The sequence below is a fragment of the Molossus molossus genome, unplaced genomic scaffold (genome assembly GCF_014108415.1).
Source record: "Molossus molossus isolate mMolMol1 unplaced genomic scaffold, mMolMol1.p scaffold_m16_p_23, whole genome shotgun sequence".
NCBI classification, from domain to species: domain Eukaryota; kingdom Metazoa; phylum Chordata; class Mammalia; order Chiroptera; family Molossidae; genus Molossus; species Molossus molossus.
Genome location: NW_023425359.1, coordinates 13,792,849 through 13,804,889, shown reverse-complemented (window position 1 = coordinate 13,804,889; position 12,041 = coordinate 13,792,849). Strand labels below are relative to the sequence as shown.

At 49.4% G+C, this 12,041-nt stretch overlaps 1 protein-coding gene across 1 annotated transcript in view; it reads right to left on the bottom strand.

Annotated features, from left to right (window-relative positions):
• The window catches only part of ITPKB (inositol-trisphosphate 3-kinase B), a 99,009-nt gene extending 91,364 nt beyond the window's left edge, over positions 1-7,645 (bottom strand). The window contains exon 1 of the mRNA XM_036277455.1: positions 5,667-7,645. Within this exon, the coding sequence (XP_036133348.1) occupies positions 5,667-7,604 (1,938 nt within the window). The 5' untranslated portion in view covers positions 7,605-7,645. The remainder of the gene's footprint in view (positions 1-5,666) is intronic.
• Positions 7,646-12,041: the final 4,396 nt, after the last annotated feature.

Here is a 12,041-nt window from a genome sequence, read left to right as displayed (position 1 = left end):
TAAAACCCAAAGGCTAGGTGAATCCTGTGTTTTTGCAATGCCTAAACATCTCTCTCTTTTTTTTTTTTTTATCCTCACTCGAGGACATTTTTCCATTTTTTTGTACAGATAGAGTGGGAGGGAGAGAGAGGAAGAGAGAGAGAGAGAGAGAGAAACAGCGATGTGAAAGGGACACATCGAGTGGCTGCCACCCGCACAACCAACCAGGGCCGGGGACAAACTGCAACCGAGGTACATGCCCTTAGCGGGAACCGAACCCGGGTCTCTCCGGACCGCAGGTGGACGCTCTAACCGCTGAGCCAAACCGGCCAGGGCCTAAATATCTCTTTTTTGCAATCTCTCTTTTTCTCTATACCCCCCACTTTATTTGAAAGAATTTTCAGCTGGTTGAGTTACTTTTATCTTTGATAAAAAACAAAAGACTTTTGAAGTGATGTTCTGGCTCTGTGTAGGCAAAGCCTCAGTTTCTAAACTGAAATATCGGAGGAAGCCAAGGCCCTCAGATATCAGCATTTACTTTTCAGGTTAATGTCCTGGCACCCTACCAGCACAGCCTCTAACATCAGTCTAATTATTAATAAGAATCTTGGGGATCATACTGATGATTTATTTTGATGATGCTTTTTTTCATTGTGAAATTTAAAAGAACCAGTTTTCCAGTAGAGGCAGAAGAGAGGCAGATCAATTAATGGGTCTAAGGTAAAAGCACAAAATTAAATGTGCCCAATTTTGGCCTCTTGGTCTACACCAAAGGAATCTTGTCACACTTCCAGACACCCTGAAGTGTCACATACACCAAGTTTTCTATCAAATGTCTACAATTAGATAGTCACAGAGAGTTAGAACTAGACAGACCCCAATCCTCATGCAATAGGCACATTTCATTTTTTATTTCTTTTTCTAATCCTCACCTGAGGACATGCTTAGAGAGAGGAATGGGGAGAGAGAGAGACAGAAAGAAACACTGATGTGAGAGAGAAACACTGATCAGTTGCCCTCCATATGCACCCTAATGGGGGATTGAAACCCAGGCATGTGCTCTGACCAGGAATGGATTGTCAACCCTTCAGTGCACAGGATGACTGGCTGGCACAATAAGCACATTATTAAGGGAGGAAACTGAGCCAGAGAGTGGAACCATGAGTGTGTCCTTGGGTCCCTTGTATCTCTCTGAGTCTTGGTTTCTTTGTCCCTAAACAAATCAAAGTAACAACCAGAACCTCACATAAATGACTCAGTGTCCTACCAGATCTGAGAAGTGCTGAGGCTTTGCCAGAAAGGTCCTATCTACACACCTGACAGAGAAGAAGGCGGCCCCATCTCAAGAAAACTACATATTCTACCTGATTCAGATACACCGCCCCCCAGAGCCAAGCCTCCAACATTCTCATCCAGAAAAGAATTTTCTTCTTAAAAGTACTCACCACTACATTCATTTTTAAAAAGTAATCCTCAAAGGCTTTGAAATTTTAATTTCATTTGCCCACAAATAAAAATTGTATACTTTTCAAAACCACATAATACCTTTATAAACTGTGTGAACTTTTTACTACATGTATGAGTTAGTTTTTCACTCAACAAAGACAATAAAGATCGGTACTAGACTTATCAAGAGAGATCTCTCCATAAGTTATATAAATGTCCAATCACTATGTGGTACTCCTAAAACAAATATAAAATTGTACATCAACTGTAATTGAAAAATAAGCCCTGGCCGGTTTGACTCAGCAGTTAGAGCGTCAGCCTGCAGTCCAGAGAGACCCGGGTTTAGTTCCCGCTAAGGGCAAGTACCTCGGTTGCACTTTGTCCCCGGCCCTGGTTGGGGTCGTGTGGGTGGCAACTACCCGATGTGTCTCTCTCACATGGATGTTTCTCTCCCTCTCTCCCTCCTTCTCTATCTGAAGATACATGCAAAAGCGTCCTTGGGTGAGGATAAAAAGAAAAAGAAAAAAATTAAGACAACAAAACTAGCCCTGGCTGATTTGGCTCAGCAGTTAGAGTGTCAGCCCATGGACCAAAGAGTCACGGGTTCGATTCTAGTCAAGGGCACATGCCTCAATTGTGGTTCGTCCCTGGCCCTGGGTGGGGTTTTGCAGGAGGCAACCAGTCGATGTGTTTCTCTCGCATCAATGTTTCTCTCTCTCTCCCCCTCCCTCCCACTCTATCTGAAGATAAACAGAAAAATATCCTTGGGTGAGGATTTTTTAAAAATACAACAAAATTAGTCAATACAAAAAAAAAAAAAGAAAAAGAAAAGAAAAAAACCTCCAATGGCCCTTAGAAAGTAGTAAGCACCAAGAAACCAAAGATTTTGTATTATACTTCTTTATATATCCTCCCCTCCCCTATTCCCACCCTGCAGGCAACTCGGTCATTTTGTTTTGTTTTATGTGCCTATAATTGACAGTACAATTTTGGAATAAATCAATAAAATCTACTTTTTAAAGTAATATGCACACATAATTTTAATATAGTCCTTTAAGCCTAGTGTTTCAATGGCTCAGATACTCTTTAAATGGAATAACAGAGGAAAGTAAAGAACTGATGATTAATTTTGAGTTATTTTTAAAAAACAAAAGCGAGAACACCATCCTTGCTCAGTGAAATTCGCTTCTATTCAGATCCCAGTGAAGAATAAATGTGCCCGAATTTAAGCCATTGAACACAAGGCATGTAATACAGTTTCTTCCAAGCAAATTTCAAGTGTCCGATCCTTTATAAACAGACATGCAGGTGCAAAAACTTGGAACATTCTATTTCAGGGACAGACGCATCTGTCAGGATCATCAGAAAACACAGGAAAGGCCCAAAACACTTTGCATGTTTCTGAGAGGTCTTTCTAGCTCCTTCCCATGGAAGCAAACGAGGAGACTGGGCCTTCTCACCACCTTCCCTTCCAGTGTAAAGGCCTTTGCTAATTTGCATAATCTAAACAGTGAAGTAATTTTCAGAGTACATTTCCAAACGACTTGCTTTTCACTGTATTTTTAACTATAAGGACAGCCTCTGAATTCCCCGAACACCAGTTCTGAGATTCCCAACAGTGATGAGCTGCAGGGAGACCAGACAGCAAAACCGCTGACGAAGCAGCCAGCTCCCGGTTTCTCCAGGCTGTCACCTCGGTCTGCACACTGCATCACACACAGGCAGTTCCCCCCAGCAGGTGCCACACAGGCAGCAAAGGTTTAACTCTGAGCAGCGTCAAAACCTCTGAGGGCCAGGGGCTGGAAGGCTGAGCGTGCAGTTTCAAGTCTGTGTGTGTGAGCCTGTGTGAGCACAGGTGAGGGTGAGGGTGTGTGAGTGTGAGGGTATGTGTGTGAGAGCATGTGTGAGGGTGAGGGTGTGTGTGTTTGTATGAGTGAACATATGTGTGAACATGTGTGAGGGTGAGTGTGTGTGAGGGTGAACATGTGTGAGGCGTGTGAGTGAATGTGAGCACGTGTGAGGATGTACGCACCCGGAGTGCAGTATAAAAACAAGCAGCAAGGGCCAGGGAAGAGAACAGGGTGTTGTAGTGCCTCGGACAGAGCTGGCTCAGGTTTTATCTGTAAAACGGAGAAGCCCAGCCAAAAGGCCCAGCCAATCAAGATGTCTGGTCTTCTGTAGACAAAATATCAATACTAGGTAATCAAGGGATTTTTGACCCAGTGAGCAAATGTTATGGTGTCACAAATACAGCCCCACCATAACAATCTGTACAAGAAAAAGAAAACGTAGCTTATCATGCAAACACTCAACCAAAAGCTTAACCGTCCCTTAGGATCCCATAATTTCCAGTTGGTTACCCCTCCTCCCCCCACACACACACTCACCAGCCTCATGTGATTCCGAGAGCAAAGCTGCCAGGGGACTCTTCCCTGGCCCTGCTCTGTGAGTGTCTGGAAACCTGTTTGAAAGTGGGAAGGAGGCTGGACAAAAGGCAGGCCTCATTTCTACCTCTGGACCTGTTAGCTACCTTGAAAACACCACTCAACCCTCTGGTTTCTCAGTCCGTTTTCTTCTGGCAAATGAAAAAAAAAGGAACAAGGATCACCTGTCACTATTTTTCTCCCCTTTAACTCACTCCCAGACAAGAGCCCTTTTCAAACATCAATGCACAAACTGTTTTGAGAACCAGCCAATAGGAGCTGCGGATCCACCACTAGAGAGGGCGAATGGAAAGTTGGAGAACAAGTTAAAGCACCTGGGCTGTGCCAGTGATGCTTCAGGGCTTAAAAAGCAAATGGGAGGAGTGAACAGAGGACCGGCTCCTTCTTGCCTTTAACTGTAGGCAGGAAGGCAGAGAAAGCTGGGCCCCATCTTCAGTGAGAAGCACTTTCCACCTGTCCTTTACCACCATCCCCTTCCAAGCGAACCATCCCTCCCCTGACGGTGGTGTGCCCATGCCTGAGGCTCTGCCCTGGCCACAGACTGCCAGGTTGGCTGGGGCCAGATTTTGCATATACATTTGCCTCCCCATCATCAACACAGAGTGCAGTTTCAAGAAGAGAGATGCCTAGGCTTCAAAAATCCAGACTGTGATTTCTGAAGTGGGAGTGAGAGAGAAACATGGTTTGAGGTACAAAATACCTTAGACAAGGACAAAGAAAGAAATATTAAGTTCTCAGTTGCTGGGGTTTAAGTCGTAGAGGTACAATGAACAGTATTGGATATTCAAGATGAAATCGGAAGGCTACCTAAAATGCAGACTTTCCCCACGGTAGCACAAGAAGCCCTTGTACACTGAACTAGGAAATTCCCCAGTCTCTAGAAAAGCTGAGAGAAAGTCCAGACCTTTTCAGAAGTGCTAGCTTCAACTCTACGTCCTCTGTAAGACACTCTGATCATCCTAAGAGTGAAAACAGCCAAGGACTGAGATTAACCACAACAGAAATAAACTCATGTCAATGGCCATAGCCAGAACAAGATGTCAGTATGATGAATCAAAACAGATGCACTTAAAAATGTACCTGAAATGTACCTGTACCAGTCCACAAGCATAGCCTTTAGATGGTGTCTACCCTAGAGATATTACCCAGGTCCCTATCTCAGGAATTAGACCAAATATAACATCCTGTGATTAAAGAAATGCAAAGCATGGTTTTTATCTTAACTGATACATCAAATGCTATCTTAGTTACTTAGTCCTATGAATATTGCAAGGTCCTTACTTAACTTAGTGAGGCTAAGTGGTTCTTCACTCAACAGACCCGTCACAACCACATGTACAGGTTCAAGGGCCCTGTCACAGAATCACATCACTCATTTTCCTGGCCTCTTAGTACAGAGGATGAGTTAATTCAATGACGTCCTTGTCAGTTTTCTTCTGCCTAAGAGTCACAACATTACGTGATTCGCCTGAGCAGACAAAAGCTACACTTAGCAGCTCTGTTCGCTATCTCTGGGGATTAATCAGGAAGATCTTGGTAACATTCATGAATGTTGTCTTCCTACGAAGTGATGGTGACCTGCCAGAGGTACCATAAAACTTGTTTTTTAAGATGTACATGGAAATCTTACAAAGTGCATGGTCAGTGCCTAAGCACCTGCCCAGCAAACACACCTGGAGAGAATATAAATTGTGACTGCCCCACACCAAGGCCAGGGTCTTCATGACTCAGCAGAAAGTCAGAAACACAGGGACACATAGGGCATGAAAGCAGCTCAAGTTCTAGGGCAAGACTTACCACTCTGGGCTTTTGCTGGTCCAGGGTATGCAGGAAGGCAGAGTTGGGGTCCAGGCAGCGCTCAGGGTCACTGGAGATGTCCTCCTCCGAGTCCTCATAGGAGGAGGAGAAGCCAGTGGAGGAGGCAGAGGAAGAGGACAGTTTCCTCAGGGGCAGGCTGCCCAGCGGGCTGCCCTGAGCCTCCTCCAAGACCCCATCCTCCTGGGCACCCATGTCTGTAATGATGACAGCAGGTATGTTGCTGGGGCTGCAGGCCTCCCTCAGGGAAGGCTTGTCTTTCTGATCTGGGGAGAGCAGCTCTGGGCTGAAGTGCATGGTTCTCTCCAGCGGTGGGCTTCCCCAAGTCCCCTGGGATTGTACCCCAGTGCCACACGTCCAGGCCAGATGGGCTTCCTCCATGGGGCCCAGCCAAGCACTGGAGTTCCCAGGCTGCCCACCCACTCTGTCCCCAGGAAGGCACTGAGGTTCTTTCACATCTTTTGCTGCTTCCCAACAGGGCAAAGGTTCCAGCATTCCGGCAGCGGGAATTCCCAACTTCAACTCCCCCGCTCCTGGCTGTGCTGAGCTGCTGCCCCCACGCAAACCCGGCATCGGAGACCCTTCATCCACTCCGTTGGAACGCTGTGGTGGCTCCCAGACCACTGGGGCCCCAGTCTGGGTCACCTCGGGCCCTACCGAGCCCGGGTCTCCTGACCCCCTGAACCAGCTCAGGGCCTCAGAGGGTTCTGAGCGTTTTTGCGCGTCCACAGTCCTCTTCTCTGGCCTTTCGCCCGCTTCAGGTTCCCCGGGGCCCGGCATGCCACAGGACAGATTTTCTTTCCCCACCTTCCCAGGGGGCTCTCCACCGCGAGGCCCGCCCCTCTCAGAGGCTGGGCTTCTCTCACTGGCCGGAGACTGCCCCTTACCCTCCACCAGGGCCGGAGGAGGTGACGGGGAATGCACACCCCGAAGCTCCTGGGGCCTCTCAGGCAGCTCCATGAGGGCAGGGTCGTGCGGATGGTGTGGCCCAGTGGATGTAGCTCTCGCTGCCACTTCTGTGGCTATTACAGAGTTTGCTCCGATCGGCCCTAACGAGGGAGCTTCGCAGCTCCGAGTTTCCAAAGGAGGGGAGACCCTCTTGTCAATTTCCATAGCTACGGGTGAGACACAGTGGGGTCTGGCAGGAACTCCCTTCTCAACTCTCACCGAAGAGGCTAGACCCTGAGCCCCTGAGCCCGACGGGGAGGCCAGGCAGGGAAAAGGTGCCACTCCCTCCTTGTCCTTGGAGAGGCTTAGGCTGGGTGCCCCTGCACTCCTCCTGGAGTCGGCCTCTGAGGTCTCTGGACATTGGTCCCCCCAGGACTTGGTCCTCCGTTCGTCGCTCTGAGCCAGGACCCTTCCTGGGGGCTGACTGCTGCTGCGGAAGGGGCATGGGGAGGGCGAACGTGCCCTGCCCAAACGCGGGCTGCGGGGCGCTTGAATGGCGGAGCTCTGCGCCTGGATGTGCGCCTCGAACATGCCCACTTTCTGGTTCACCTGCACGTTCTGCAACTCGCGTTGCAGGATTCGCAGCTTCCTCTGGGCCTCCTCCGGCCCTGGAGGAGAGAGGGGACCGGCGGTCACTACCTGCTGCCCGTCCCCTCTCAGGCGACCCGCCCAACCCGGGCTGCCCACGCTGCTGCTGCTGCCACTGCCGCTGCCGCTGCCGCTATTCAGCCTGCGCCGGCCACTCCGCCAGCCCCCGGGGCTCCCGGGCTCCTCGGGCGAGAACGACTCGGTCGGGGGGAAGAGGAAAGAGGAGCTTCTCCCGGGGCTGAAAACGCTGCCGGGGCTCAACACGGCGCTCCCCGGCGGTGGGGGTGTCTCGCTGCTGCTGGGCCGGGGGGCGCAGCCGCTCTTCACCTGGTTGGCGCTATTCATGATCACCAGGCTGTTGAGTGCATAGCAGTACATAGCCATAGTACTGGGTCCCGCGCTGCTCGCCGCCGCCGCGGCTCCCGTTCCGGCTCCGCCGCCCGCGCCTCCTCCTCCCGCGGCTCCCGGTTCAGCCCCGGAGGCCCGGCGGCCGCGGCTCCGCGCACAGATGTAGTGGCATGGCCTGGGCGCCGGGCGAGGGGCAGGACTGCGGGCTCAGCCCCCGCCCAAAGCTCCATAAACAACAGCGCCGCTGTGGAGACACAAGGAGAAAAGTCAGGACCCCGTAGGTCCGGTGTGGGGAACCGGGAGGGAACGCCTCGACCCGCAGAACCCCAATCTATCGGGGATTGGGCCAGTGGATGTCTCACCGACCGAGGCTGCGTGAGGACACAAGCCCTGGGGGTGTCAGTGGCCAGCACGGTGGTGGGTGTGCCTTTTCCAAGTGCGCTCCCATCCCTCACTCTAGGTTATTATTGCTTTGGAGGTGCCTTCAAATTCCAAATTCTAAGACTCGTCTCCGGAGCCACGCGGATGGGTAGGGGACGATGTGCAACTGCTTAGTCCCTGAATGTCCCGTGTGCAGGACGCGACTGCCTCTGATAGTGAGGACACCCACCCACCCTCTCCTGGTCTTCCGTCTGAGCAAACATAGGTTATACTGGGTATAACGGGGCCTCCCCCGCCCCTGGAGTTCAGGATCTCCCCGCTCCACCCTCTCTGGTCATCCCGGACCGACTCAAAGGGAACCTGAACAGGACCTGCCTTCTCTCCGTCGCTGCCTGTGCTCGAGGCTGGGAGGACCTTGAGTGCCTGCCGTTTACCTTCCTGACCCCGGCCTTGGGGCTGTGTCCCTCGGCCTACGAAGGTCTAGGCGCGCGGTGGGGCCGCAGCCGAGGCATTTTCAGCATCAGCTTTGTCCCCTGTCCCCAAACAAGTATGTTCTGTGAATGTGGGCGCGCCTGCGCGCGCCCGGGGCCAAAGAGCTGCACGTCTCCTATACCGGAACCAATACTCGCTGCCCCCTGCCGTCACCCCCAGCGGAGGGGCGTGTGTGTGTGTGTGTGTGTGTGTGTGTGTTCCCGCGCGGACAGCGAGTCAGCCTCCGCACTCCCTGTGCCCGAGGACACGGCTGTCCCTGCGGGCTCCGGGACCCGCGTTCACTCGGAAGAACTCCAGGGCGTGCGCGGCTGCAGCCGCACGGGAGCCCGGGCTCTGCACACCTCCCAGGGGCCCGAGATCCAAACCCTCGGGCAGTGCGGCCAAGTGCAGGGCTTCTCCGCATCCTGGGCAGCCTCGCTCGGCACCCGCGGAGCCGCCCTGCCGCCCTAGCTGGGGGACGCCTGGAGCGCCCGGGGGAGGTGGCGCGGAGCCCGCGGCCTGGAAGGCGAGCAGAAGAAACGCCGACTACTCGCCTCTCCCTGCTCTCCCCTTACCTCGACTCTGCGCCACCCTCCCAAATCAAAACCCCTTCTCCGGTCTCTCCAGCCCATCTCTCTGCGCCTTTTCATAACCCGGGACGCTCAGATTCGACCCAGAGCTGGGAGGGGAAAGACGGTTCAGAGGCGAGAGCCGTTAAAAAGCCGCCAAACTTACCTGCAATTTCTCAGATTCCCGAGTCCTGTGCAGACTACATGGCCCAGGAACAAGATGGCTTTAAAAGTTAAAAAGCTCAGAAATGATTTCCTCCCCGAGCAATGGAAGACAAAAAATGAGAGTGCGAAAGAAAGAAAAACGCTCCAGGTCTGGGGGCCGAGTGATCCCGGCGGTGGCGACGCGGGGCCGGCCCTGCACGCCCTTCTAGGCGGTGGAGATAGTACCCCTGTCCGCGTCTGCTCCGGGCTACTTCAGTGTTTGTTCAACGTGCGATTAAAAAAAAAAAAAAAAAAAAAGTTGGGGGGGGGGTGCGGTGGAGGAGGGAGGAGGGTGAAAGGCGGGGGTTTGGGGGAGGAAAGCAGGAAGGAAGTTGTGAGCCTGTCTGGGGTTGAACTCAGCGGAACAAGTTTTTCTTTTCTTCTTTTTTTTTTTTTCTATTGCTTGGCAAGACCGAGGGAGGGAAACACTTAAAAAAAAAAGTTTCCATTGTTAGCTAACAACAAAAAAAAAAGCCTTTTAACTTCTGTGGGTTAAAGATATACGATCGATTTTCCACCCCTCCGTAGAGGCTTGCTGATGTCTACCTTTATGAAACTCTTTTTTAAAAATGTTTTAAATAAAGTTTTGAGTGTGCATTTTAAGCAAAGCAAGTCATAGGGACCTTTTTTTAGCATTTAAAACGGGCCAAAATCCCATTTAAACGGTTTGTGTTCTTGTACACAAATATGCAAATTAAAGGAAGAGACTTTGTGGGCACCTTGTTGCAAAGTTGCAGATTTTAAATGCATCACACTAATATTTTGTATACCGCTTGGGTTGAGAGCTGTTGATGGTTTTGCAGTTCAATTGCTAGTGGTATAAACAGGACTTTACTGTTATACATTTATCTGTTACTAAATGCACACAGCAAATGTGACCTTGGCATATTTTTGCACTTAATTCTCAAAGTTATTTTTAAAAAGGATAGTCCTTGGAACAAAGAAAGCCTGAGACCCCTTGCTCAGGCTCCTGTAGCTCATTTTTAAGGGCCTTCCCTCCCACCACCCCCAATCAGCAAAAAGGGTGAAAGTACATCCATCAGCCCATACCAATGGACTGGGTATCCTACCCCATTTAAACTCTGTTTTTACAAGTGTGTTTTGCATAATTCTCTAAATCCTAAACTACAGCATTTAGTGAAAAGGGAAAACAAAGTTGCCAGGCTGAGGAGATTTAAAAATCTAAAGCTTGAATCAGTTCTGATAGTCCCTTGAGCTAGAATTTAACTGGAAATTTTGACTTTGCTGGTAGCAAACCCATCTCTTGCTTGTTTATGTAATAATACTGTTTCAGTGAGTAAAGCAACCTGCTGCTCAATCAGGAAAAGACTCGTGTTCAATCTAAAACCAAGATATCTCCTAGCCAAAAATTCCTGGGAATCAGACACTGTCTAGTCCTTAATTTTTTTTTTTTAAACACACCATGAAAGGATTGAGCCTAATTCCTCTCCCACTCCCAACTGGGCTCAATATAAAGAGCTTATATTAGGGTGTTGACTCAGGATGTGGGTAGTTGTTAAGACAGAACAGCCAAACCTATCCTTATCCCTAATTCCATTCCCTAGTCGCAAGAAAGAGGAGCTGCCAGTCCCCAGGGTACTCACTCCATGGAGTTTATTTCTGACTAGTATTTTAGATGCAAACACCATGACAGGTGTCATGGTGGAAGCAACTGGAGGACCGAGGAATGCAGTGAATACTGAAACTTAGCTTCCCAGCCTTGGGAAATCTCACTGTCACATCATTGACCTTCACCAGGATTAAGAAATTCAGGCTTCCTGAATGTACAATCAGCTTGAAGAATTCTTGCTCACAAGGCAACTAACAGCTGGTCAGGTGCCACATACAAAAAGGATTTCCTGCCTTGGTTGGACTGGAGGTAGAACTAAAGGATAATTCTACCAGCCTGAAATTCCAACTGTGCCACTAAGAATGACAGGGATTGGGGAAAAGATGGAGCAAAACCAATATCTGGAAGCTAGCATGGTTGGCTTGTATCCTGAAGCAGAATCTAGTTGTCTTTCATGAATTTTAAGTGAATATAAGAAAAAATATATATATAGTACTTTTTATTAGCTAGGCACTGTTCTAAGCATATTATACATATTTATACATTTCAATCCTCATAAAAAAGTAATGAGGTAGATACTATTATTATCCCCATTTTACAGGTGGGGAAATTAAAGCACAAAACAGTGAGCAGTTTGCCCCCAAATTCCACAGCAGGTGAGTGGCAAGGCTAGAATTTGGACCTAGGAAATCTGGGTCCATAATCTATGTTTATCACTGTTTCTCTGTATTCTATACTAGTTATTTACAATGGAAGGGAAAGTTTGCCTAACTTTTCAAGGTTCTCATTTTCCCACCCTTTTTTTTTTCTTAATTGGTTTTAGAGGGAGAGGAAGGGAGAGGGAGAGAGAGATAGAAACATCAATGAGAGAGAAAATCGATTGGCCGCCTCCTGCATGCCCCTCACTGGGGATCGGGCCCACAACCTGGGCATGTGCCCTGACTGGGAATTGAACCGGCGACCTCTCGGTGAATGGGTTGACACTCAACCAGTGAGCCACACCAGCCAGGCTCATTTTCCCACTTTTAAAGTGAAATTTTAAAGACCATAGCTATGAAACTAAGCACAGAAAAAAACTTCCTCAACCTGACAAAGAACATCTATGAAGAAATCTACAGCCAACATTATACTTAATGGTGAAGGCCTGAACACTGGTTTCCTATGATCAGGAACAAGGTAAGAATATCTGCTGTTGCCACTTCCATTTAACAATATACTGGACATCCTCAGGGCAATTAAATGAGAAAAAGAAATAGAAGACCACTGAAATTCTCTGTG